The 26,320-nt window shown below is 40.3% G+C and overlaps 1 protein-coding gene across 6 annotated transcripts in view; it reads left to right on the top strand.

Moving 5' to 3' along the window:
• The window catches only part of KIF16B (kinesin family member 16B), a 237,704-nt gene that overhangs the window by 197,150 nt on the left and 14,234 nt on the right, over positions 1-26,320 (top strand). For 5 of the 6 annotated variants that reach the window (XM_075925627.1, XM_075925623.1, XM_075925626.1 and 2 more), the window contains one exon: positions 15,356-15,439. The exons of the other annotated variant lie outside the window; for it this stretch is intronic. In XM_075925627.1, the coding sequence (XP_075781742.1) occupies positions 15,356-15,439 (84 nt within the window). The remainder of the gene's footprint in view (positions 1-15,355; positions 15,440-26,320) is intronic. 6 annotated transcript variants of the gene reach the window in all.

The following is a 26,320-nucleotide window of genomic DNA, read 5'->3' on the forward strand; positions in this document are numbered from 1 at the left end:
GTAAAATGTGCATGTGACCATGAGCAATAAAATACATACTCTGTCTTTAAAAGTCAATTGCTTCTAATGTGGACCTATACATGTTATGTGTGGATTATAATCATCTAGTTATTTCATGGTATTACCACCTGGGTGGAGTTAAGGTTCTTTGGGTGCCTCAGTTGTGTATTTTCATGTTGTGTGGATTTCTTTTATCTTTAAACATATTGCTGGATTTCCTAGACTTGTAATACTTGTGTTGGGAAGTAAGAGCCTTATAATGTTTTTAAGCACAGGTGTCTATATACTCTACTCTAATTCCAATGATAAAATTGTTATGTGGAAATAAATAACCATATCATTTACACTAAAGTCAGCCAAACTATTAACCAACACAAAATTGTTAATGATTTAATATTACTTGGAGGGGGGAGGAGGAGAGGTTATTAAGTGTGCATAGTCTCTCTTGCAGTTGTGTTGTCTAACTGAGCTCAATGATTTCTTGACATAACATAATTTTGTGTGTGTTTTGAGGATGAAGTAGCTTGGCAAGGATGTTTTCAAGTGATTGCAGCTTTGTGCCATCTTCTTTGCCTGGATTAGCAAACATTATACAAGTGGGCTGACACCATTATGTTAATTTGGCTATGTAATATATGTTACTCGGGAAGTACTGTAATATATTGTGCTAGCCATGACTCCATAGTCATGAAGCTTGTGAAATTGACTTAAGCCCCAGTATTTCCAAAACCAAATGTTCAATTATCATGAATCAGGCCCCAAAATTATGAGTGCTTTAAAAATCAGAAAATTTTAAATGATAAATCTTGGGATATATTTTTTTGCCTTTAGGACTTTGAACTTGTAGGCCACATTTGTGTCAAACTTCCAAAGCTGTCTCTGAAACCAGGAAACCTATAATCTTTATTTTGAGAGAGAGAGAGAGAGAGAGAGAGAGAGAGAGAAACATAAAATAAATTGAGGTGAAGATCCTCCCATCTGCTAATTTGTCTGTAGGATTTGAGACCTTATAAAATATTTTAAGACTCCCAATAAATTAGCGAGTCCTCAACACTCATGTCCTTTGTTCCCCCCAGTGGCTTGTTCTCCTTTGACTTCAAATGCCTTCTGCCCCAAGTGTGTCCCCGAGAATCCATTTCTTTCTTAATATAGTTGTCCAGCTAGGAAACGTTACTATCTTTTGAGTTTCTCTCTCATAGACAGTTGAGAGTTGATGATTTGTGGGAATGAGTTGCAAGAGACCTTATAATATGAATTTTGTGTTTAAGCAGCCATTTTCATAATCTGTTTAAAGATTAAACATAAATTAAAATATATATGTAAGCAATCTAAATTTAAAGCGCCACTTAAAAACGAGGCTTTTAGCTTATAGGTTCTTTATTTTGAATGTTTCCCTTTTTTACCATTCTAAGCAATGTATAAAGTTATTTTGTTTCTCTCAATAATCAGCCTACTTTATCCTAAAGAGTTGCTGCTTTATGCCTACAACAAATCAATTTAGAGAAATACTGCTTATTTGTTTGCAGGTATATTTCTTTGTGGCAGCTGTTTTTTAAGAACCTGCAAATCTGCCATTAATATCGAGTAGTCAGAAATCCATGTCTGTTCACCAGAAAGAATTATTCCTGTCCTCTGAGTTTTCATTATTAGCATTTCTCAAAGGCAAGGGTGACTGAAATTTACAACATTAGTTGGTCACACGAGACAAGGAAGAGTCATAAATGCAGCCAGATGTCACTTAGATGAGCTTGTATGCAACAGGCAAATCATTTCTGGATGACCTGTTAAAACTGCTAGAGAGAGTTCTTATCTCTGTTCTTAAGTCAGGCACATTAGTCAAATGGCAATACAGTGTGTAAGTTTAGAGCTCCAGGGGCCCAATTATCCTATCACTTTCAATGAAGTCGATGGGAACAGTGAATGCACATCTAACAAACTAATCAGGTCTTGGCATTGTACTTGGAATGAGAATATTATCAATTTAAGCACAAATAAATACTGTACCAGTAAGAAGCATACAGGACAGGAATTTCCCTAAGTCTTCCACTAGATGCCCAAACTGGCATGTCATCCTAGGGGAGCATAGAGGAACCATCAGGGGTAAAAGGAAGGTAATATAGGATCCAGGCCTCATAGGGGTGGGGAGAGAATACAGTCTAGTCCTGCTCTGTCACCAGTTTTGGTCTGGTTCTGCCCCAGCCCCACTCCACTCCTAGCCCGGGGGAGAGGAGGGTAATGGCCTGGACATATTCCATTACTGGAGGGGGGGACCCAAGAGGAAAAGTTTGGGCAGCCCTGCAGTAGACCATAGCCTCAGAGAGTTTGAGTTTGCCTTTCATCACAATTTTGATGAATAAATATTGTATTATTTTCCCAAAACATGCAGGTCTTGCTCGATCCAGCAATTTTGGGCTTTTTTCTTATGAAAAAACAACAAAGAAATACCATATTAAGGAAACTACGTTTAAAAGAAAAGTTAAGACTGTTACTAAGGTTGCACAGTCAAGCACTAGAAAATAAGGAAATGTCAGATTCATAGTTACATTTCAACCTTAATTCTTGAGAGTGAATTCATTGGAACTCAGCCCCAGTTTATGGACTATCATCCCACAATTCAAGTAGGACCCTACTTACAACTATATTTCAATATTTAATAAAGGGGAAAACAAGTTTACAAATCGCAAACAAGAAATTGACATTTTGTTAACATTTACTTTTGTATTTGTTAAGGTTTCCTCCTGCATTTAGAAAAAACTCAAACAAACAATCCAACCTGTGATTAATAATATCAATTTTTTTGTTAGCAACTGCATTTTTGTATAGGAAAAAATATATGTGTGTATATTCTGATAGCTGAGGTCTTTTTGAGCTTTATAAAAAGTTAAGTGGTATTATATAGCTATATCCCAAACATGATACTAAACCAGTATGATACCACTTCTGTTAAAATAAATTTGACTTTAGTTCCAGCAAAACTAAGACAGAAAAGTAGTCATGTGACTCACAACATATTAAAAATGACAACATATATATATATATATATACTGTATATACACACGTATACGACACACTTATAATTTAAGAGAAATGGCTTCTGAATTGTATTCACAACTATACAATATAAGGTATTAAGAGCTTAATTATTAGGGTAATATATTTTAGAAGATAGACAAATAGAAGAGTTAAACAAATAACCAACCTTTTTGTTTAAAATTCATACTGTTATTTACCCACTTGTATTGAGTCAATACTTAGACATTTTCTACTACTTTATATTAATATTTATTCTTAAAACTCTGCTACACAATTTAGAAAAGCTACATTTTTAATATTAGCGGTTAGGATTGGAAGAAAAGTGTGCATTTCTGTTGCTTGGCAACTAAGTAAGGGTATTTCCAGTTGTTGCATTCCTACAGGGTTAAAATAATTTCTGGTCTTGCTTAAAGTTTTTACCTTGTTTTCTCTTTATATGTTTTATTTTCAGTTGCTTCCTTTTTTCAGCAATGGAGGTTTCTGTAAAACAGAAGAAAAGAGGTTGGGGGAGCAACCTAGTAAGAGAGGGAGACCTGAGCCAAGAGTGATTGATTAACTCTGTCAAGCAATCGTAAAATGCGGGCAATAACAGCATGTTTAGCAAACAAAGGATATAAAGAAAAATGTAACTGGTGTGTAAAAATGTTTCAGAAAGAAGATTGTATTAGCTCTCAGTGAGAAGTGGGGCTCTGTGAGTTAAAGAGGTTCAGAACCCATATCCCTGTTTTTATGCTGGCTCGGAGAGGAGAGTATGGATTATCTGCTCTCGCAAAACCTGCATTTTCTTACTGCCTATTGCTTTTGTCTGCATGGCAAATGGATTGCAGGATTGCCCTTCCTTGCTGCTGGGGCATGGATCAGCATTCTTGTGGCACTCCCCATCCATATACTGCCCAAGCCAGGGAAGCTAATGATCTAACCAGTGAACCAAATTCTGTGTTGAATCCTGGTTGTGTGCCATCTGAGGCACACTGTGCATACACTAAGAAGAAGAAGCTGCAGTTAACTGTTTCTGGGCAACTCCATGCATTAATGCATCAATTTTATATGTTAACCCACTCACTCTAGATTCTTTACCTTGAAATTCTTTATCTACTTCCTTGTGTCTCCTCTTCTCTGTGAACTGTTCTATTTTTTCCCTACTTGGAAAATTTACCAATCCAGTGACCACTTCTCCTTTTCTGACAGGTATCAGTCTTGGTTTCTTAAGAATGGCCGTCCTAGCTTAAATGAATAGTCCATCTCACCCAGTATCCTGCCTTCCAACAGTGGCCAGTACCACAAGTGGCTTAGGTTTCACCTTAATCTGGTTATCATATGGTTGTGGTTCAATGTAGTGGCCTCTGTGCATGGCTTGTTAGGTGATTTGTTTGGGTCATTCCACATGTTCACATTGCCATCATACAGCATTTCATCTTTTAATTTTGTTAGGTTCACCTTTTTCCATTTTTCCCCCCACTCTTCAGGCACTGTATAAATACCACGGCCATAACGCAACAAGATTTATAATGGAAGGATGGCACTTTTTTTTGCAGATTTTCTGCAGCTGTTTCCAATTTCCTATTTTGTTCCTGTTCTTTCTGTACTGTATCATGTCTCTGGGCTGCTTTTCACCCTGTTGAGAGAGGGGGTTTCTAGGGCTCTTGTGCTTCTTTCAGCTTTTTTTTTATCTCTGCCCCAACAATTCTGTGGCTGTTGTCTTAGCCATTTAATAGCTGTCGTTATAGTTTGTAGCATTATACATTTCTTACTCCTATTATTTTTAAAGCCTCAGTTTCTGCCATCAAATTACATATTCCAGTCCATGATTTCCCATTCTCTTTTTTGAACTCATATGAACTTCCTTTGCTGGCTACCCAGTGCATCGACAGCTCCTCAAATGCTGGATTTGAAAGGAGGAGATAAAACTGTCCCCTAACTTGGAGTTTTCTGCCCTGTCAGATCACAGTTTCTATACCAGTAGTTCTATCTGGTAAATAGTTCTCCTATTTACCAGATGAGCAGATGGGTTACCAGGGTTCTCCGTTGTTGGCTGCATGTGCGTTCTCTCCGTGCTGATAGCCAGTCCACCAGACCTCAATTTGAATTGCCCAAAGAGACCACAGACTCAGTTCAGTGGCAAAGGTACTTAGTCAGATTTATTGTCAACGAATCACAGTCCTAGCTCCCTGGATCAATGTAATCTGTTACATTAGCACAGTGGTCCCCGACTTTTTGGCGCTGCCGGGCACCCGAGGGCTGGAGCCACTCATGTGCCGGGCACCCGGGGCTGAAGCCACGCACGCACCCGGGGCTGTGCACGTGCCTGGGGCTGGGGCCACTCATACGGTGCGCGCCTGGTGCTGGCGCCACCCATTCACTGCACTCCCGGCGCCAGCGCTGCTCCTGTGCCGCGCGCCCAGGGATGGGGCTGCCCATACGCCGTGCGCCGGGGTCGGAACATCCCATGCGCTGTGCACCTGGAGGTGGGGCCACCCAAACACTGGGCACCCGAGGCTGGCACTGCCCATGTGCTGCGTGCCCGGGGCTGGCACAGCCCTTGCACCGTGCTTCCGGAGGCAGGGCCACCCAAACTCTCTGCACCTGGGGTCAGGGCCACTCGTGCTGTGCGCCCAGGGCCGATGCTCCCCGTGCGCCTGGGGGCAGGGCTGGCCCTGTTCACTTAGCGGGCGCACAGAAATGGCCTGGCAGGCACCACGGTGCCCGCGAGCACCACTTTGGGGACCATTGCACTAGCACATGTATTTCTATTACAATGGATCAGCTCAGTGAGTAACACAACTTTCCTCTCTCCTCTATGCCAGACAAAGGATATGAACAAGGTTCCTCCATGTTGATAGATTGAGACAAACAATCTGAGATAAACTTATATCCCACCTTACATATTTCATGGCATGTTCATTACCTCCCCTTGACACTTCAGACAAAGCATCTACATTCATTGCTACTTTCAAATCATCTTGTGCTGGATTGGGGTGTTTACATATCCAGTGTGTATTAGCAGTGATACTGGTTCCTATGCCAAATGCACGTCAGCAAGCATCTGCTTTTTGATAGGGCCTGACTTTTCTTCATAGCCTAATTTTTGCTGACTTTGGTTCAGGCCTCAGGTCTTGTACCAGGCCATGCTTCAGGTTCTTGCTTCCTATTACGCTCTCCAGTGGCCAGTAGGGGAATCCAGATCTGTCCTTTACACAGTGTTCTATCCCAGGTAGCCTATAGGTCTATAACTCCTTAGTCCTGGCTTCAGTTTCCCTGGGCTTTTACCAGCCTTCAGCTTCTTCCACTCAATAGTGACTGGACTCCACTTCATTGCAGCCTTTCCCTGTCCTGGTAGTAGCCAGCTAGCTGCCTATATACTGGCCCCTCCACTTCCTGCATAGCTGAGCCTGCTAATAATTAGTGGCCTGCTCCCTGGTCCTCCTCCAGGTCCACTGGGAAGTTTTAATTGGCCCTACCAACCTAGTGTGGAACAGAGTCCCCACCCATCTGCTAACACACGTTAAGAGAGCACTGATATACAGTCTTCTATCAGCTGTTTCCTTGTATTATTTAATTCACCATTTTCTTTGAGTTCAAGCAGAAGAGCTCTGAGTAATTTAGCTCTGTGTGTGCATCTGTGCGTAACAAAATTTGTATCAGGATGACGATAAGTATGGTGGAGAAATGCCTCTGCAGCCAAAATAAAAGATTAGAAATTTTGCATGCCACACGTGGACACTTCCCCTCAGGAAATCTTTTAACTCACTATTCCTATCAATTAGGGAATAGGTTTTTTAATTTGCCCTACAGAAAACACACATCACGTCCTCAGGAGCCCAAGAAAATGATAAAACATCCAAACTATAGAACTGCTGGCAAACATTTTCAACACTACTGCAGCAAGGGTGGAAAAAAGTCACTGAAGAAGAAACCTAGACAAGTAAGAAGGTAGAACTCCTGTGCTGCTGTCTTAATGTGTGGCATTGTTTAAATTCTGCTAGAGAGAAGTTGGTTCAAATAGCTAAGGTGTTCATCCTAGGAGTTCAGCTGGGTGGTAAATGAAAGGTCAAATTATTTTTCAAAGGAATTAGTTTATATCTGTGACAGTCTTCAGAGCTGTATACTATATACATTTTTTACACTTGTTTTAGCTGAGGCAGAGATCCATATACATAATCTAGTCCCCTCAGACATCCTGTGCCTTTGAGTCCATGAAGAAATGAATGCAAGTGAGTTTCAGTGATGTATAAATATCAGGAGTGTGATAATGTCTGGCAAATGTAATATAATTTGCAGTTGCTTGACAGTTTCTTAAAAGCTTTCCACATTGCCAACGACAATTTCACTATGCATTAAAATGTTGCTACCATTAGTAGCTCAAATACCAGTAATATTTTAAAAATTTAGTAGTTTCAGATACATTTCCCAGTTTATGCCTGTAGAGGCTTCTTTTTTTAACTTTTGAACTGTCAGGTTGCTGAATTGAGTGACATTTTCTTTTAATTGATTCTGAACCTCATGTTAAACTGCATGCCCGAACCAGGTGCTGCTTGTAAAAAATTGTGCAAAATTTCTCATGGCTTAATATGTCCCTATTAATGGGATTTTTCTTTAGTCTTTTTATTTGTTATAAACTCACAGTTCTGATATGATAAGAAGCACAGTTGTGTGTTTAGTAGAACCTTCTTAAGAAGAATGATTTTTTTCTCCACAAAAATGCAAAAGATGCTTCCCTTTTTACTCTAATTGGTTTTACAAATTATGGCAGCTGTAAGGAGTCCACTGCTAATAATATATAACCATGTGTGCTACTACATAATTACAAATAATGTTTACATTTTTTCATAATTATGAACTTGTTTTCCACTTATGTAATATCAGGAAAGTGTTTCCAGCCCTCATGATTCCAAAGGTGACCTTTGGAATGTGAATTGGATATTATCTGATTGCTTGATAGCTGCCTGAGTCTGCAGCCAGGCTGAAACATGAGTTCTAAGTGGTTTGAATGTGTCCCTTTTGTTTCAGTGGGCTGTTAGTAAGGAAGACTGACACTCTGCTAAAATTGTCCACAGTGAACGTCAATATTGATTACCTTTCAACAGTAACTTCCACTGCTTTTCATTGTATAAGTTATTCTTGAAATGTAATCAATATTAACGTTCACTGTCTATCATTTTAGCAGCAACATCAAGTTAATATGCATGCTTTTGTTGGCTGTTTTGACAGATATTGAGGTGGAGTGGAATAATTAATAGTTTTTAAGAATTGTTATAAGAGGAAAGAAAAAATTTCATTCACATCCCTTCCAAATTTAACCCTTCCCCTGAAAGTGGGAGGGAAGAAATGTTTGTGAACCCCACCACGAAAGATTTGCTACTTAGAAACCCCAAACCAAAACCATCTTCCACATCATCTTAGATAGAAAAAATCACCAGCTGTTCCCTACCCAAATGCCAAAACCTCCCGCTGCCACTTACCTTCATGCCAAAGCCTCTGGGTAGCTCATTGAGTGATATTATTAGTTGTCAGTATAAAGACACAAACATGACAAAAATTTACAGCACATTTAAAATGTGTGTCAATGTAGAATATGATAAAATGAGTTGAATAGCAAAATAAATTAATAAAACAATGTACCGAATGGCCTGGATTAAAGGGATTTTAAATGGTGTAAGATGGTCAATGCTGCATAACTTAGACCTACTGGGCTTTTTAGAATACAAGATGCTTACGCTATATAATTTGTATACGAAAGATAGGCCTGAGCCTCAGTGATCTGGATCCAGATGCTGACGTTTACCCTGGTCCCCAAGTTCAGGGTGTTCAGACCCATGGTATTCTGATCTGGGTCCTGTTCAGAGTGCATTTGTTTGGCTCTATTAGAGATAAAGGCCCACCTCTAATATATAGAATTAATCTCCAGTATAATGATCTCTTGCTTGCCTCATTGCAAAGATTTGTATGGTACCCTGTTTCCAGAGCTATGTAGTGGTTAAACTGTACGAGTTCCTAAGGTACCTTCGTCTGATTTTGGAGAACCTTCTAGTTCTAGAAATATCAACAAATATTATGCTCCTAAAACAGGTTCCCACAAGCTTATGCATTACAAAACTTATTTTTAGGATTGCTGTCCATCCCACACCTTGATGGAATAATCCTTCTTTTCCTGAGTCAGTAATCCAGCAAGATTACTAAATCTCAAATTGAATTTAGGTAGCAGAAACCCACCTTCATTCAGCCAATACAGTATTTTTTTACTCTTCAGGCCAAATGTCAAAAGTGGCCACACTTCATATCTGTGTAAGCTCTTTTTATTTAGAAAGAAGTAATCCCAAAATATAATGTAAAATATGGTTTTTAAAAACCAAAATATCCCTTTGGGAGATTTTTTTTGTCTGACTAGTATACCTAGTGGACACATAATAGAGTGATGCTTAATACAGCATAACTTCTTCAGAGGTGAAATTTTTGTTGTCTATGTATATCATTGTATAGATTAACCAAAAAAAGTGATTAATACAATGAGAATTGTTACCAAGGACATAATTGCTTTTATACAATAATATTAAGCAACATGCTGCTAATCCACCAAGCATATGGAAGCAAATGATTAAAAGAAAATGGTGGGTGAATGTTGAGGAATATAATTTTGAGGGAAAAGAGACCCACTACCACTGCCCCCGGTGCACCACTTCAGATTACTCTCTTGAAGATGTCACAGGAAGGATGGGCTCCACCGAAACTTTGGAGGACAGGGTGGCTGAACTGGAGGAGCTAAGGGAGGTAGAGAGCTATGTTGATGAGACTTTCCGGGACACTGTAATAATGTCCCACCTCCAGTCTGAGAGCCCCAGTGTTCTTAAGGAGGATGAAAGTCTCAAGGGAACAGAGCATTTAATGGGAGCAGAGGGAAACCATCCCGTAGTTGGGACCCTCCTCCCAGAGGATGTTGCGGTATCCTCTCACACTGAGGATACCTCTTATGGGGAGGGAATGCCAGTTAGGAAGAGGCAGGTGTTAGTAGTGGGTGATTCGATCGTTAGAAACATAGATAGTTGGGTTTGTGATGACCGGGAGAACCGTATGGTCACTTGCCTGCCTGGTGCGAAGGTTGCGGATCTCTCGAGGCATCTAGATAGACTTATGTGTAGTGCTGGAGAGGAGCCGGTGGTCGTGGTACATGTAGGTACTAATGATGAAGGGAAGGGTAGGAGAGATGTTCTGGAGGCCAAATTTAGGCTGCTAGGAAAGAGACTGAAATCCAGGACCTCTATGGTGGCGTTCTAGGAAATGCTTCCAGTTCCACGCGCAGGGCCAGGTAGGCAGGCAGAGCTTCAGAGTCTCAATGCGTGGATGAGACGATGGTGTAGGGAAGAGGGGTTTAGATTTATTAGGAACTGGGGACACTTTTGGGAGAGGGGGAGCCTATACAGGAAGGATGGGCTCCACCTAAACCAGGGTGGAACCAGACTGCTGGCACTAAACATTAATAAGGCCGTAGAGCAGTTTTTAAACTAAAAGATGGGGGAAAGCCGATTGGTGCGGAGATGCACTTAAATCAGAGAGAGACTTCTCTTAGAGGAGAATCCGTTGATAGAGATTCTCTAAGCTGTAGTCGGAAAGAGAGAAGGGGAGAGGGCAAACCATGGGCCAGAGCTGACAAACAACCGCATACAAAGGAATCCAATGCATCAGGGAAGGGCAGACAAATAACCAGTGGCAAATTTTTAAAGTGCTTGTACACAAATGCTAGGAGTCTGACTAATAAGATGGGTGAACTAGAGTACCTCGTATTAAATGAGGAGATAGACATAATAGGCATCACTGAAACCTGGTGGAATGAGGAAAATCTGTGGGACACAATCATACCGGGATATAAAATATATAGAAAGGATAGAGCAGGCCGGGTGGGTGGCGGAGTGGCACTGTATGTGAAAGATAATGTAGAATCAAATGAAATAAAAATATTAAGTGAATCAACATGTTCCATAGAATCGCTATGGATAGAAATTCCATGCTCCAATAATAAGAAATTAGCAGTAGGGATATATTACCGACCACCTGACCAGGACAGCGATACTGACATAGAAATGCTGAGGGAGATTAGAGAGGCTACCAAAATAAAGAACTCTATAATAATGGGGGATTTTAATTACCCCCATATTGACTGGATACATGTCACCTCAGGAAGAGAAGCGGAGATAAAATTTCTCAATGGCTTAAATGTCTGCTTCTTGGAGCAGCTAGTGCAGGAACCCACAAGGAGAGAGGCAATTCTCGATTTAGTCCTGAGTGGAGTGAAGGATCAGGTCCAGGATATAACCGTTACAGGACCGCTTGGGAATAGTGACCATAATATAATAACATTCAACATTCCTGTGGTGGGAAGAACACCTCAACAGTCTAGCACCCTGGCATTTAATTTCAAAAAGGGGAATTACGCAAAAATGAGGAGGTTAGTTAAACAGAAATTAAACAGTGTCTAGAGCCAAATCCCTGAAAGCTGCATGGAAACTTTTTAAAGACACCATAATAGAGGCCCAACTTCAATGTATACCCCAAATTAAAAAACATAGCAAGAGACCTAAAAAAGAGTCACCGTGGCTTAACCACCATGTAAAAGAAGCAGTGAGGGACAAAAAGGTATATTTTAAGAAGTGGAAGTCCAATCCTAGTGAGACAAATAGAAAGGAATATAAACACTGTCAAATCAAGTGTAAACATGTAAAAAGAAAAGCAAAAAAAGATTTTGAGGAACAGCTAGCCAAAAACTCAAAAAGAAATAACAAAATGTTTTTTAAGTATATTAGAAGCAGGAAGCCTGCTAAAAAACCTGTGGGTCCCCTAGATGATCGAGCTATAAAAGGAGCAATCAAGGACGATAAAGCCATTGCAGAGAAACTAAATGATTTCTTTGCTTCAGTCTTCACGGCTGAGGACGTTGGGGAGATTCCTGAATCTGCACCGTCCTTTGTGGGTGATGAATCTGAGGAACTGTCTCGGATTGAAGTGTCATTAGAGGAGGTTTTGGAACAAATAGAAAAACTTAATGTTAACAAATCTCCGGGACCAGATGGCATTCATCCAAGGGTTCTAAAAGAACTTAAATGGGAAATTGCTGAGCTATTATCTGTGGTTTGTAACCTATCCTTTAAATCGGCTTCCATACCTAATGACTGGAAGGTAGCCAACGTGACACCAATATTTAAAAAGGGCTCTAGAGGCGATCCTGGCAATTACAGACCGGTAAGTCTAACTTCAGTACCGGGCAAATTAGTCGAAACAATAGTAAAGAATAAAATTGTGAAGCATGTAGAAGAACATAATTTGTTGGACAAAAGTCAACATGGTTTCTGTAAAGGGAAATCCTGTCTTCCTAATCTGTTAGAGTTCTTTGAAGGGGTTAACAAACATGCGGACAAGGGGGATCCAGTAGATATAGTATACTTGGATTTTCAGAAAGCCTTTGACAAGGTCCCTCACCAAAGGCTCTTGTGTAAATTACATGGCCATGGGATAAGAGGGAAGGTCCTTTCTTGGATTGAGAACTGGTTAAAAGACAGGAAACAAAGGGTAGGAATAAATGGTAAATTTTCAGATTGGAGAGGGGTAACTAGTGGTGTAGCCCAAGGGTCAGTCCTGGGACCAGTCCTTTTCAACTTATTCATAAATGATCTGGAGAAAGGGGTAAGCAGTGAGGTAGTAAAGTTTGCAGATGATACCAAACTGTTTAGGATAGTCAAGACAGAAGCAGACTGTGAGGGACTCCAAGAAGATCTCACCAAACTGAGTGATTGGGCAACAAAATGGCAAATGAAATTTAATGTGGATAAGTGTAAAGTAATGCACATCGGGAAAAATAACCCCAACTATACGTACAGTATGATGGGGGCTAATTTGGCTACGACAAATCAGGAAAGAGATCTTGGAGTTATCGTGGACAGTTCTCTGAAAACTTCCACACAGAGTGCAGCGGCGGTCAAAAAGGCAAATAGGATGCTAGGAATTATTAGGAAAGGGATAGAAAATAAGACCCAGAATATCTTACTGCCCCTGTATATAACTATGGTACACCCACATCTTGAATACTGTGTACAGATGTGGTCTCCTCACCTCAAAAAAGATATTTTGGCCTTGGAAAGGGTTCAGAAAAGGGCAACTAAAATGATTAGGGGTTTGGAACGGGTCCCATATGAGGAGAGGCTAAAGCGACTGGGACTTTTCAGTTTAGAAAAGAGGAGACTGGGGGGGATATGATAGAGGTCTATAAAATCATGAGTGGTGTGGAGAGGGCTGATAAAGAAAAGTTATTTATTAGTTCCCATAATAGAAGAACTAGAGGACACCAAATGAAATTAATGGGTAGTAGGTTTAAAACTAATAAAAGAAAGTTCTTCTTCACACAGCGTGTAGTCAACCTGTGGAACTCCTTGCCAGAGGAGGCTGTGAAGGCTAGGACTATAATAGAGTTTAAAGAGAAGCTAGATAATTTCATGGAGGTTAGGTCCATAAAAAGCTATTAGCCAGGGGATAAAATGGTGTCCTTGCCTCTGTTTGTCAGAGGCTGGAGAGGGATGGCAGGAGACAAATCGCTTGATCATTGTCTTCGGTCCACCGTCTCTGGGGCACCTGGTGCTGGCCACTGTCGGTAGACAGGATACTGGGCTAGATGGACCTTTGGTCTGACCCAGTACGGCTGTTCTTATGTTCTTAAATAGGAATTAAATGTAACATTTCTCTAAACTACCCAGCTTACGGTTTAACTAGAGAATAGGGTTCAGGAATTATTGCTGAAAAACTGGATATTGCTGAAGAACTCCTTCAAATTGAGTATCTTCAGGGGGTAGCCGAGTTAGTCTGTACAAGATAAATTTAAAAAACAACAAATAGTCTGGTAGCACATTATAGACTAACAAAACATGTAGATGGTATCATGAGCTTTCATGGGCACAGCCCACTTCTTCAGATGACCTGAGTTTTGAGTTTAGGATGTACAGAAACTTAAATTGAGTGTTAATGTTCAAAGGCAAAAATAAAACTAGTAATTTAATATATTGTGCATAAACATCTTTCAGTCCTAAAATATACTTATATTCTTGGTGATATTTCTTTTGTTCTTTCTTCATATCCTCAGGCAGCCAGTTTGAATTTGTGTGGAAACAGGCAATTTTTTTTGAGTGCCTCCACTCTGAAAAGCAACTCTAACAATAACATTGTGTTTGCTTGTTTGTGCCACAATTATTTTTTCATGTGATATGGTCCATGAATCAGTGAAAATATTTTTCACTACCATCTCTGCAGACCAGACTTCGTCTTTGTGAGTAATGGTGGTTTCTTTCCTCCATTTGCATCTTCACCCGAAATAAGACTTTATGGGCCAAATTACACTTTCTGTAACACTTATGCAAATCTGTTGCCTTCTAGGAGTTTGAACAGATATAACTGATTGACTAGAATTTGTTAGCAATTGCTCTTCATGTGCAAGGGGGGAATAGAATCCCATTCACTCTCTTTTCGCTGAATTTGCTCTTAGTTACCACAGGATTAAAAAGTAGTGAAGTAAGCATATAAAATTCTGAACATCTACCTGCAGTGCATCTGTTGCATAGATAAGACATCTTTAGGTAGTCATATTTTAGAATAAAACTGCTGTTGATAGCTTTCATTTTCAATACAATACATACACTCTTACTGTACTCACGTGGATTTGGTTTTGGTACTCTAAAATTAGCCCAGTTGTTCAGTAAAATATCCTGATCATAGGTTTACTTGTCTTTATGCTCACCAGTAGTGACTTTTAGTAACAACCTAAGAATAACAATTGCACTAACCTGGGGTCACCTGAAGCCCAGCATTACTATCCGCAAAGCATGATTTCAGTAAAAGTGCTCAGATTCAGTGATGGAAAGAATCAGTCAAAATCAAGTGAAACAGTTGGTAACACAATTGAAGATAAGTTTACAATGATTTTAACTGATAGAGTCTGATCTATAAAATATACAAAATTCCTGAACAGCTCATATTTTCTTCTCATTTGTAGCCAATGTGATATGCAGATTCAGTTTACAACCTTTTGATTTTTATTTTGGTAGATGGAGAAATTTGAATTCCTGTATTTGCCATCATTCACTTGTGATAGTACAATCCTGTTGTTTTAGTACAGTCTGTATTATGTTAATGTTAATAGAATGGCATAATGGTATTGGATCTAATGTCATATATTGTAACTTGTGAATATTTGTCATTTGCCTCTCTACGATTAGTTCACGATTTAAAGATTTTTTTTTTCACCTTAGCTTATCATTTACTGTTCCAATACATTATTTTATATCTATTACAGCTTGCTACTTTAGAATTCCCTCCAAAGAAGCTGTTTGGAAATAAGGATGAAAGAGTTATTGCGGAACGGCGAAGTCACTTAGAGGTAATGGTAATTTTTTTAACAAACTTTTCAGAGTGTATTTAGACAGAGTTCTGTCTGCCTGACCAATAGGAACCATTCCCATATGGCAGACATTAAATGGTCTATTTATAAGTGTGAAGTTGCTTGCTGCTTCATTTACCACAGGAGATGGCAACAGTAGATTGCAAAGTAATAAAACTTGCCTATTAAAAAAAAAAAAGCCGCCTTTTTTTTTTTAAAGGCATCTTTAGTTTTGTTCATAGGAGGTTGTAAGCTGTCTCGCTTAGTCCTGGGCCCCTAACTGATGATAGGGCCTATTCCTACTAGTCCAACGGCCCCTTTAAGACGGTGGGCCCAGAGGACAGGGTAGGATGCAACACTCACTACAGTCCACAGTCAATATAGCCCTGTGCCCTGGTTCAGAGTGGGGTGGGCAAACAAACAGTTCCCAGAGTCAGTGTTAGCCCAGGCCCTGGTTCAGGGCGGGGTAGGCAAACAAACAATTTCCAGCACAAGTGGGGAGGAGAAGACTGCCACCCAGTAGATGGGGTAGCAGGGGGGATGCAGGACCTCCCTACTCCACTGTGTCCCGACCCATGGCCCTAGCAGTAGCAGCCTTGGCAGTCACTGGCATCAGCGGGGAATCTGATCTGAAACATGCTGACATACATCAAAGGGCTGTCAGGTCTGCCTGACCATCATCTGCTTTCCCTGGGCCACTTCCAAACTCCCCCTTGTCTGTACCTGACTCCCGGTCAGCAGCGGGTTCGCAGGGTCCAGGTATTCCGCATGTGGGGACAGGGTACAGAAAGTCTCCTCTTCAGTGCTTGGGCCTGGCGGTCCAGTCCAGTCGTCCACCTCTGCCAGATCCTCAGGTCCTAAGTGTGAGAGCTCAGCATAGGCCTCTGCTCCCTCCAGCGGCTCAGACCCCACTGAGCTCCTGAGCTGGGCTTTTATACTTCCTGCCCCACCTGTAGGCTTCTATCAACTTCAAGGGGCAGGCTCCATCTCGCCCACCTGGGCTCAGAGAGGGGTTCCTCCTCCTTGGGGTCAGTGAGCAGTACCCCTGCTCACTACAGAGGTATATTTATTTCAGGAAGAGAAGGCGAGGTAAATGTTTAATGTAGCCAGATGGGCTCTATACAGGGTAAGATTTTAAAGAACCTTGCTTACTATAAACTCAATTCATTACCTGAAGATTTGCCATGTTTTATCTCAATTACTGTATCAGACTATCTGGGGATGAAGAGGCAAGCAGTCTTTAGGCTTCATTGAGCTTTATTTGTAATCTGTTCTTTTGAATTTACTTTGATTCCGCTCTAAGCTAATTTCAGAATTAAATTTGATTATAGTGCAATCAGAGCTGTTTCTGATACTGTTCATATTTTCTTGTTGTGGTGTGTATACAGTACACAGTTCCAAGTGCCCCGTCCTTCCAGCTATTTAACAAGGAACCAGGAAGGGTTCTGCTTTTCATCAATAACTCATTAAACATTATGGAATAGGGTATTTGTGGTAGGGGAGCACCAGATTTTTTGCTAGTGTACACTACTCTGCAACCCTTGCACAGGGATGCAAATGGGGTAAGCCAGTTGGTGGGGGGGAGGAGGAGGAGAAAGGGTGCCGTTGCTGGTGCTGATTGAAAGAGGCTGGGGCTCCGGCCACTGCTGCTATACTTTGCCATAGTGGAGACTTTCATGTAGCCTTCAAGATTAAGTCCAGAGGGTACATTTCAGTTGCCTCATCTGAAGGTGATTAATGAATAAATGGCTATAGCAAGTGATGAAGTGCTATGACCAGACGAACATAAAACTTGGCATTTCTGGCAGGGAAATGTAGTTAGACCGGTCACAGTACCTTGGTGATCAACAGACTTATGCCTCCACTTGTTCATGCCATTAGTTATCAGCTTCTCCATATCTAGTCTAAGAAAGCTTCTTTTCATCCATATCCTTACATTCCCTGCAGCCAGCCACAGCAAAGAAATCTCTGTTCCTGAATCCAATGCAGAAGAATCCTAGGTTTAGTAGTCTTCAACTTACTGATTACATTGTATCTCCCTGTGAGCCTTGGGAGCCAATATGCATGAAAATATTGATAGCAAAATATTTTCCTCGGGGAACCTTATTTTTGACATTGGCTATGACTAATCTAGAGTTGATGTAAGATTGTGTGAAGAAAGATGGAATTGTTTCTGCAAAACAAAAGTGTTACTTTTTTTCAAAGTCTCAGTACTGAGTTTTTATTGGATAAGCTGATACTGAGTTCAGTGTTCTGCTGGAACTTGAATTTTGCAGGTCGTAGGCAGACCAGAAGTAGGTGTTTTTCTCTAATGGATGAAAAATTGGGTCACTCTTCATAAATGATATTCAGCTGTTTACATTCCAGTCGTGTTTAGAATCTTGAACAGACTCTGGCTTCAGTCATTATTTCCTGGAAAACGTCTATCCAGGACAGCTCAGACTCTGATGACTAATTAGATTCAAATAGTAGCTCATCTCTGGTGAGCAGTAAGAAATCCTTTTGAGCAGACAAAAAGTTTTGGTTTTTCTTACTTTTTGGAATTAAGCAGACAGCATCAAATTAAAAACTTTTAATTCAGTATCTATCCATGGCAATCATGTCTTTTAAGCAAATTCCCAAGTCAGACTAAATTCAACAGTTTGTCTATAAGAATTATTTCTTGAATGAACTATCAGCAGCTGAAAGGTGCTTGTGGCTTCCTCAATTTTGCATCAGATCCAGTTAGTAATTGATTACAAAATTTGTCCGTGTCTGTGTTTAGAAATAGTGAAGACTCTCCAATTGGAATTTACCTTACAGGCTTGTTTATCCACTGTTCAGCTTCAAAATGAATTAAATGCATAATTTTATTCGTGCAGCAGCATAAGCTGTCTGATGATTAAACACACTTACCTTAATTGGCTTACCTTGCCTGGCTTTGGTCAAGGAAGTTTTCCTTATGCTTAATGATAGCAACATTTGGCAAAAGCATTATTTTTCAGGATCCCCCTGGTAGTCAAGCAGCAGTTTAATGTAATTTCCATAGATTTCTTTTTGGTTCCAGCAAAAACAGGAAGCAAAAATACTGACATAGCATGAGGATTTTTGTGGCATTGTTCAACCCAGCCAGGGCCAGAATCTTTTTGGATACTTCATGTGATACTCATTTTGGCCGGGGTAGATGGAGTGGCATTTGAGAGAGAATCCATGTTTTAAAGTAGGAGAAGGAGATACTGAAGCTTGTGGTCTGTGTAAGTCCTCAGCACATGTTTTAATTATATATGGAGATATACCATCTCATAGAGCTGGAAGGGACCTTGAGAGGTCATCAAGTCCCTTCCCCTGCCCTCACAGCAGGACCAATTACCATTCCTGACAGATTTGCCCCAGATGCCTAAATGGCCTCCTCAAGGATTGAGCTCATAACCCTGGGTTTAGCAGGCCAGTGCTCAAACCACTGAGCTATCGCTCTCCTCACGTTGGGCCATGTGTTGAATGAGGTGAGTTCAGACAGCCTTAAATTAAAGTGATGGCTACAAAACAGGATTATTGTAAAAATTACTTTAAGTTTATATGTATCTTAATGTGTTCTGGTTCTTAGAAGTTCAAAACTTTTTTCAGTGCATTCATTGGTAGGCAAATGTGACTTAAATTACCCAAAGAGTATTCTTTCCAATCTTTGACTATTCTGCGTATTTATAATACAAAGCTTTTGGCATTGGATTTTTTCATGTAACACAGAACATCTCTTGTGTCTATATTGAATCGCTACTGGTCAGTTTGCACAGAGAATTCTCTTTTCTTCTAAAGAACTGAGAGATACTAATAGTTTATTCAAAATTACTAGATTTAAATACTGGGCTTTTAACAATAAATACTCTATTTTCAGTCCATTAATTGTTTCCTTAGAGACCTGTTTAGGGTAAAACTCTGTATTAATTGTTCAGCTGCTTAACAACTGTAACTTCACATTACACCCAAACTTAATTAAATCTGTGTTAACTGAAATAGCCACTAATGTTGTTGATTAAAGTTAATAAAAGAGTGTATATATCCTTTCATGCCATTACACTTTTTAAAATAAGGATATACTAAACTGTCCTATTTTTGTTCAGAAAGGTACAAGGAAAGTAGACAGTTTTGCTTTTATAAAGAAAGTGGTAAAGAAACGAACATGGAAAAGATGTTTCAATAAATTCAGCTGTTTCCATTTTGATTGCAAAATGTTTTTTTAGTAGAATGCGGTTGCTTAGTTCATTGGCTAGATACATTCCCGTTAGGGGAGATTGGCTAAGGAAATGTCACTGAGCCCCCACCCTTACTTTTCCCACCTATTTTCCCAGTAGATCCCATTTGTATCATCTACTGCTTTTCTTCTCCTAAACACAGAGAAGTACGTCCCAGTTTATATAATACAGAGACTTAGGTTCATATATCTCAAAGCACTTTACAAAGATAGATTAACGCCGTTATCCTGTTGTACATCAGAGGAGATTGTGGGTAAGAAACTAGCAAGCCCAAGGTCTCACACATTATTTTCAGTGTTGTGAATGCAGCCCAAGTTTCTTGACTCCCAGTCCAGTGTTCTATCTACTGCACTACACTGCCATTTCTATTGCTGCTGCCAGCAAGGTATTCATTCACCATGACTGTTATTTTGGAAGCAATCCAATAGGCTGTTGTAAAAACAGTCTTTTGCTCTTTATCAGCATTTCCCTTTGTATTCCCATTGCTCAACTTCCTTAGTTCTGTTTGTGGACAGCAAAATGAAGCTAGCAAAAATACCTGATCACTGAAGCACTAGCAGGTAGTTCTTCAGCCAGCAGGAAACTTGTGTGTTCCATTTTTCTGCCTTCACACAGAACTAAGGGAATAAATAAATGCCTGAAATGTTACAGTTTAGCAGAGCAGCCTTCTTCCTGCTCTGAAGGATCAAATGCTATCCATCTTTTGTAAATTGTTTTTTTCATCCTGTTATACTGTGAGCTTCTTCAGAAGATAGTCATACATACTCAATTTATTCAGAATTAATAATAAAGTTGTTCTTAATCTCTTACTTCTTAATGGCCAATGATGGGTTCTCAGTAGTAGGCATTAATGCAAGATGTGGAAATAAATCACTAGCAAAGAAAATGATGAAATTATGCTCATTCCACTAAGAGGCATTAGAAATTAGCAGTTACTGAAACATTTAAGTAGTCAGGTCATATTGCCAACCCCCAACCATTTAAAAATTAGTCTCCAAAAAGGAAGATCGGCATAAAAATAACACAGGGGCCTTACGTTATCAAGCTTTTCTACACAACTGCGGGGCTACAAATATTTGTGCTTTTTAAAAAAGGAATCTAGGGCCCTGATATTCCTGTGACTTGAGGAAGTGGGGCTTTTAAGAAAAACACTGCTGTTGAGAGATTCACAATAAAATGGCACAACTAGGCTAACAAAGTTGATCCATTCTAAAAAAGGCTGTGTTCTCTTCCTCCTTCTGCCCCCCCCCCCCCCGTTCTGCTAATTATCAGCTAAGAACTAGTTAATGCTGACATCTAAATACCATCATTAGCGATAGAAGTGTCCAATGAGATTAATAAGGGTGGATGAATTAACCTCTCTAAATCATTGTTTGAAGTTGTTTGCAAATTTAGGAAGACTACTATATCTGCACTCTGTTTCAAAAGTTTTCTCTGCAATAATAAGAACGAAAAGCTTTTTAAATAAAATCTTAGTTTTTCAGTTTCTGCAACTGTATTAAATGGGCCAGGTGTTTAACACCCCAACTCCAGTATGTTTGCTAACTGAGTTCACATTATTTACATGCAAATTGTGTTGAATATAAAAATGTGGTAATCAAAGTCGAGTGTTGTAGATAAGTTTTTCTTTTTCTGGTTCACTTTCATGTCAGTGATCCCAAATACAAAGAACTGTCAAAGCTACCGATTAGATGTCAGTTCAAAGTGATTATTAAAAGACAATTGTTAGATTCTAGTGATGAGCTTGCAACAGAGCCATTCTTCCTTAATATCAGAGCTTTAAGAATAGCTTTAAAGCCAGCTTCTCATTAGTGTGGTTCTTCCAGTTTGATTGTAGGCCTATGATAGTGTAACTGTAACTATTGCCCTTAGAAGCCACTCTCGCAGATGGTTTTTAAAGTGTTAATATATTGAGACGACATTCAAAGAAAACTTGAAGCTTTTTTGTTCTATATACACGTGCATGCAAAGAAGCAAACCGAATTGCAGATTTGCAACACTTGACTGTACTGGATAAAGTGCCAGTTGCATCGTTCCAGATTCAGGATGAACTTTGAAATGCTGCTTATTTATGAGAACACTTTTTAAAAAAAAATTCTCAAAACAAGAGAGGCACTGAAGTCTCCGAGAGGAAAAAAACAGATTTACGCCCAGAAAGAAGAGCATAGTATGTTGATTTGTGAATATCAAATATATAAACACATTTATAGGATAGTTGTTTTAGCTATTGATAGCTAGGTTGGGCCTCTTATAAGGTATATGTGCATTAAGAAAATATTTTTAAAAACAAAATAAATAAAGCACTGACTTGTATTCAGGAAATAAAGCTTATGTTGTTAGCCACTTTGAAGCTATATGACATACCAAGTTCATGCGTCCTGATGCACCACTGGTGTCGCCCAGAGGCATCTGGTGTACATTCCCTTTGAAGTGGTTGTGTTCATAGTGGGCATTGTAACGGCTATCAGCAGTGAAGAGATTAAGCATTCCAATATTTTTAGGTGGCTCTCTTGTCTTTGTATCAGGTAAGCTGTGTCTACACTGGGCCACTTATTCCGGAAAAGCAGCCACTTTTCCAGAATAAGCTGCAAGCTGTCTACACTGGCCCCTTGAATTTCCGGAAAAGCACTGACGATCTACTGTAAAATTGTCTGTGTTTTTCTAGAAAAACTATGCTGCTCCCGCTCGGGCAAAAGTCCTTTTTTCCGGAAAACTGTTCCGGAAAAGGGCCAGTGTAGACAGCCCAGTAGTCTTTTCCGGAAAAAAGCCCCGATCGCGAAAATGACAATCGGGGCTTTTTTCCGGAAAAGCGCATCTACATTGGCCACGGACGCTTTTCCGGGAAAAGGGCTTTTCCAGAAAAGCATCCTGCCAATGTAGACGCTCTTTTTCTGGAAATACTTATAACGGAAAACTATTCTGTTTTAAGCATTTCCGGAAAAGGGTGCCAGTGTAGACGTAGCCACACTGTCTGGATGATTTTTCCTAATGACAAAAAGAAGAGAGTACGATTTTTTACATGCACCAAAGACTTCCATACCCTCCCTTGAACTACTTGTAGGTTATGAAATACAGTGTGAATAAACTCCTTGGAGATTCAAAGAGAACAGAGCATATTAAAATATTGTATTCTAATAATACTGGGGGAAGAGATTTAGTTCAGTTCAGGAATGTCTAAAAAAGCTAGACATACACAAATCCATGGGTCTGGATTTCATGCATCCGAGGGTACTGAGGGAGCTGGCAAATGTCATTGCAGAGCCTTTGGCCATTATCTTTGAAAACTCGTCGAGATCGGGAGAGATCCCGGATGATTGGAAAAAGGCAAATGTAGTGCCCATCCAATCCAATGAGCTACAGACCAGTCAGCCTTACCTCCATCTCTGGAAAAATCATGGAGGAGATCCTTAAGGAATCCATTTTGAAGCACTTGGAAGAGGGGAAAGTGATCAGGAATAATCAACATGGATTCACCAAGGGCAAGTCATGCCTGACCAACCTGCTTAGCTTCTATGGTGAGGTAACTGGCTCTCTGGATATGGAAAAGTCAGTGGATGTGATGTACCTTGATTTTAACAAAGTTTTTGATACGGTCTCCCACAATATTCTTGCCAGCAAGTTAAAGAAGTATGGATTAGTTAAATGGACTGTAAGATGGATAGAAAGCTGGCAAGACTGTTGGGCCCAACAGGTAGTGATTAACAGCTCAATGTCAGGTTGATGGTCAGTTTCTAGCAGAGTGCCCCCAAAGATCAGTTCTAGGGCCGGTTTTGTTCAACATCTTTATTAATGATCTGGATGAGGGGATGGATTGCACCCTCAGCAAGTTTACAGATGACCCTAAGCTAGGGGGAGAGGTAGATATGTTGGAGGGCAGGGATAGGGTCCAGAGTGACCTAGGCAGATTAGAGGCTTGGACCAAAAGAAATCTGATGAGGTTCAACAAGAATGAATGTAGAGTCCTGCACTTGGGAGGGAAGAATCCCAAGCATTGTTACAGGCTGGGGACTGACTGGCTAAGTAGCAGTTCTGCAGACAAGGACTTTGGGATTACAGTGGATGAGAAGCTAGATATGAGTCAATAGTGTGCCTGTCATGATTATGAGGGTTAGCCAGCAGCCTGGGGATTAAGGGCTTAACTACACCTAGCCAGGTGGAGTGGCCAATAGGAATGTAGGTAGGACTTTCAAACTGGGTCAAAGGAATATGGGGTTTTTTGCCCTCTTTTGTCTCTCTGGGTGAATCCTCTGCAGCTACAGGGAGGGACAAGCATGTCTCTCTCTCACCAAGAAACAATTCTTCACTTCTGTAAGTAGGGTAAAGTGTAGGTAGTTTCGTTAGGCTTTATTGTTTTAAGGGTTGGGTATGGGATCTGATATCTGGCACTGCTTAAGAGATGTTTGGCTTTTCTTTTTAACTAAGTTCTAGCCCATGGTGTAATTCCTCCATGAGTATATTTTGTTATCTTTCCATCTGATCCTTATGCTTGCAACAGGAATATTGTTGTAATAATAAAAGTTTTCTCTTTTCTTTTTATTAACCTGACATTGGTTACTTGCATGTCCTGAATTTATAATAGGGGTGAGATTTCCCAAATGATCTTTCCCCTAATCTCGTTATTAATATTTGGGTGGTGGCAGCGGAAGTTTTATTCCCAAAATCTAGGTTTTTAAGATTTTGGGGGAAGTTTTATACCAAAGCCTGGTAGATAAGGCTTTGGGGTATACTTGCTAGCCCCCACTTCTGCATTTATTGTGTCAGAGTGGGGAAGGAGCCATGACAGTGCCCTTGTAGCCAAGAAGGCTAATGGCATATTAGGGTGCATTAGGAGGAGCATTGCCAGCAGATCTAGAGAAGTGATTATTCCCCTTTATTCGTCTCTGGTGAGGCCACATATGGAGTATTACATCCAGTTCTGGGCCCCCTACTATAGAAAGGATGTGGATGCATTGGAGAGGGTCCAGAAGACAGCAACCAAAATGATTAGGGGGCTGGAGCACATGACCTGTGAGGAGAGGCTGAGGGATTTGGGCTTATTTAGTCTTCAGAAGAGAAGAGTGAGGAGGGAGTTGATAGCAGCCTTCAACTTCCTGAAGGGAGGTTCCAAAGAGGACCAAGAGACTGTTCTCAGTAGTGACAAATGGCAGAAAAGGAGCAATGGTCTCACATTGCAGTAGGAGAGGTTTAGGTTGGATATTAAAAAAGACTATTTCACTAGGAGCGTGGGTGAAGTACTGGAATGGGTTACCTAGGGAGGAGGTGGTATCTCCATCCTTAGAGGTTTCAAAGTCTCTGCTTGACAAATCCCTGGCTGGGTTGATTTAATTGGTACTGCTTTGGGTGGGGAGCTGGACTCGACCTCCTGAGGTCTCTTCTAGCCCTATGATTCTATAATTATTTTCTAGAAGAGTTCAGTTCAAACCCCCAGGTAGCCTTAAAAATGAGTCTCTTAGGGTATGTCTACACTAGCCCCCTAGTTTGAACTAGGGTGGCTAATATAGGTATTCGAACTTGCAAATGAAGCCCGGGATTTAAACATCCCGGGCTTCATTTGTCTGTTCCCGGGCGGGTGCCATTTTTAAATACCCTTAGTTCGAACTGACTACACGCGGCAGTCAGAAGTCAATCCAAACTAAGTCCTTAGTTCAGATTAACTGTTACTCCTCCTGCAATGAGGTGTAACAGTTAATCTAAACTAAGGATTTAGTTCAGATTAACTTCTGACTGCCGCGTGTAGATGTGAGCAGTCAGTTCGAACTAAGGAGATTTAAAAATGGCGCCCTCCGGGAACATGCAAATGAATCCCGGGATATTTAAATCCCGGGCTTCATTTTCAAGTTTGAATGCCTACATTAGCCACCCTAGTTCGAACTAGGAGGCTAGTGTAGACATACCCATAGTCATCAATAGATTGGTAACTGGAAATAACCTATTGGATTGATTCACTTCAATCCAGTGACCAGAAGTAATTTGCTGTCTGGCATATATGGGATTGGAACTTTAAGATGTGATTTGCAAACTTGGGTTTCTAACATTACTTTTGACTGTTATAAATACCCCTCAAACAGTTTGGGGGTTCCTAAATATTGTTTCAGGAATCCCCTAGATTTAAGGCCAAAAAGGGCCACCAGGATACCTGGGCTACGTCTACACTGCAGAGATTTCGCACAAAAGCACCTGGTTTTGCACAAAAACTCGTGGAATGTCCATACTACAAGCATGATTTTGTGCAAGGAAATTGATAGTACATCATAAGAAGAGAGTGCTTTTTGCACAAGAGTTATTCCTCTTTCTACAAGGAAAAAGCCTTTTTGTGCAAAAAAAAAAGTGTGTGTGGATGGCAAACAGGGATTTCTTGCGAAAAAACAGCCTATTGGAAAAAGCACAAGTGCTCTGATTGCCATTCTGTTAATGACAATCAGAGCTTTCTTGCACAAGAGCGTCCATGTAGTGTGGACACTCTCTTGCGCAAAAGCATTTGCGATGCGCTTTTGTAGTGTGGACGCTTTCTTGTGCAAGAACTTTTTGCAGAAAATCTCTTCCGCAAAAAGGTTCTTGCTCAAGAAGCCTGCAGTGTAGACGTAGCCCCCGTCTGACCTCCAGTATGTTACTCTTACTACACCCAACAACCAGAACGACACTAAAGAATTAC

The sequence above is a fragment of the Pelodiscus sinensis genome, chromosome 3 (genome assembly GCF_049634645.1).
Source record: "Pelodiscus sinensis isolate JC-2024 chromosome 3, ASM4963464v1, whole genome shotgun sequence".
NCBI lineage: Eukaryota > Metazoa > Chordata > Testudines > Trionychidae > Pelodiscus > Pelodiscus sinensis.